Source organism: Carlito syrichta, unplaced genomic scaffold, assembly GCF_000164805.1.
Source record: "Carlito syrichta isolate Samal-C Ts95f unplaced genomic scaffold, Tarsius_syrichta-2.0.1 Scaffold143026, whole genome shotgun sequence".
NCBI lineage: Eukaryota > Metazoa > Chordata > Mammalia > Primates > Tarsiidae > Carlito > Carlito syrichta.
In genome coordinates, this window is record NW_007087122.1 from 9,215 (window position 1) to 10,539 (window position 1,325).

The 1,325-nt window shown below is 64.5% G+C and overlaps 1 protein-coding gene across 1 annotated transcript in view; it reads left to right on the forward strand.

Moving 5' to 3' along the window:
* Positions 1–1,092: 1,092 nt before the first annotated feature.
* Positions 1,093–1,325, forward strand: part of LOC103251533 (protein Jade-1) — a gene marked incomplete at both ends in the record, with an annotated part of 10,970 nt that continues 10,737 nt past the window's right edge. The window contains one exon of the mRNA XM_008050125.2: positions 1,093–1,235. Within this exon, the coding sequence (XP_008048316.2) occupies positions 1,093–1,235 (143 nt within the window). The remainder of the gene's footprint in view (positions 1,236–1,325) is intronic.

The following is a 1,325-nucleotide window of genomic DNA, read 5'->3' on the forward strand; positions in this document are numbered from 1 at the left end:
CCTGCTCCCAGCACGAAGGTCGCTTGAGCCCAGGAGCGTGAGGTCAGCCTGGGCAACGTAGCGAGACCCGGCCTCTGCAAAACGTTAAAACATTAGCCAGGCGTGGTGATGCTCGTGTCATCCCAGGTCCTTGGGAGGCCGAGGGGGGAGGACACCTGAGTCCAGGACGTCGAGGCTGCTGGGAGCTGTGATCGTGCCAGTGCGCTGCAGCCTGGGCGACGTGAGACCCTGGCTCAAAATAAAGCCAGGCGTGGTGGCTCATGTCTCCGATCCCAGCACTTTGGGAAGTGGGGGCGAGAGGACTGGCAGAGCCCAGGGGTTTGAGACCTGCCCAGGCAACTTGGCGAGACCTCGTCTCTACAGTCAATCGAAAGAGTGGCCGGATGTGGTGGCACACGCCTCTGGTTCCAGCTACTTGGAAGGCTGAGCGGGAGGCTTGCTAGAGCCCGGCAGGTGGAGGCTGTGGTGGCCGTGAGCATGCTGCTGCCCTCCAGCCTGGGTAACAGAGAGAGACTTCAACTCCAAAAAAAAAAAACGTGCTGCCAATTCCGGCCGAGCATGGTGGCTCCAGCCTGTAATCCCAGCGCTTTGGGAGGCCGAGGCAAGAAGATTGCCTGAGCCTGGGGGTTTGAGACCAGTCTGGGCAACTTGGCGAGACCTCATCGCTACGATAAATCAAGAAAAACTGGCTGGGCGTGGTGACACGCACCTGTAGTTCCAGCTCCTTGGAAGGCTGAGGCGGAAGGATTGCCGGAGCCCAGCAGGTCGAGGCTGCGGTGGCCGGGACTGTGCCCCTGCCCTCCAGCCTGGGCCACGGAGTGAGGCTCCGCATCAAAAAAAACAAACCCCAAAAGCGTCTGGGGCTGGCCTTGGGATTCTCACGGCTTCCCGAGGGCTCACAGGACGTTGGAGGCTGCCGTGGGTGCTCTGAGCTGCTTTCCCGTGTGGGCCCTCACCAGCCCCTCCCCCTGCACGCGGCACAGACCACTGGGTGGGCGTGGGGCCCGGGAGACGGGCATGTGCATGCAATGGGGAGGGCTGCGTGGGCGCCATGGCTGGGGGCGTGCCAGCCTGCCGCCTGCGGGCACGCAGACCCGGGACGTCGGGCCCGGCGGCGTCTCACGGCTGCTTCGACGTTTGCTCCTTCAGGCCTGTCAACGACGTGGTCCCAGAACTCCCGCTCCCAGCACCAGGGCAGCTCCTGCTCCCAGCACGAAGATCGGAAGCCTTCGGAGGTACTTGCGGTGCCGCCCGCCGTGCGCGTCTGGCGAGCGTGCCCGCGTGTCGCCCTGAGCCGTGAGTCCGTGCTGCCGCGCGCCTGGTGG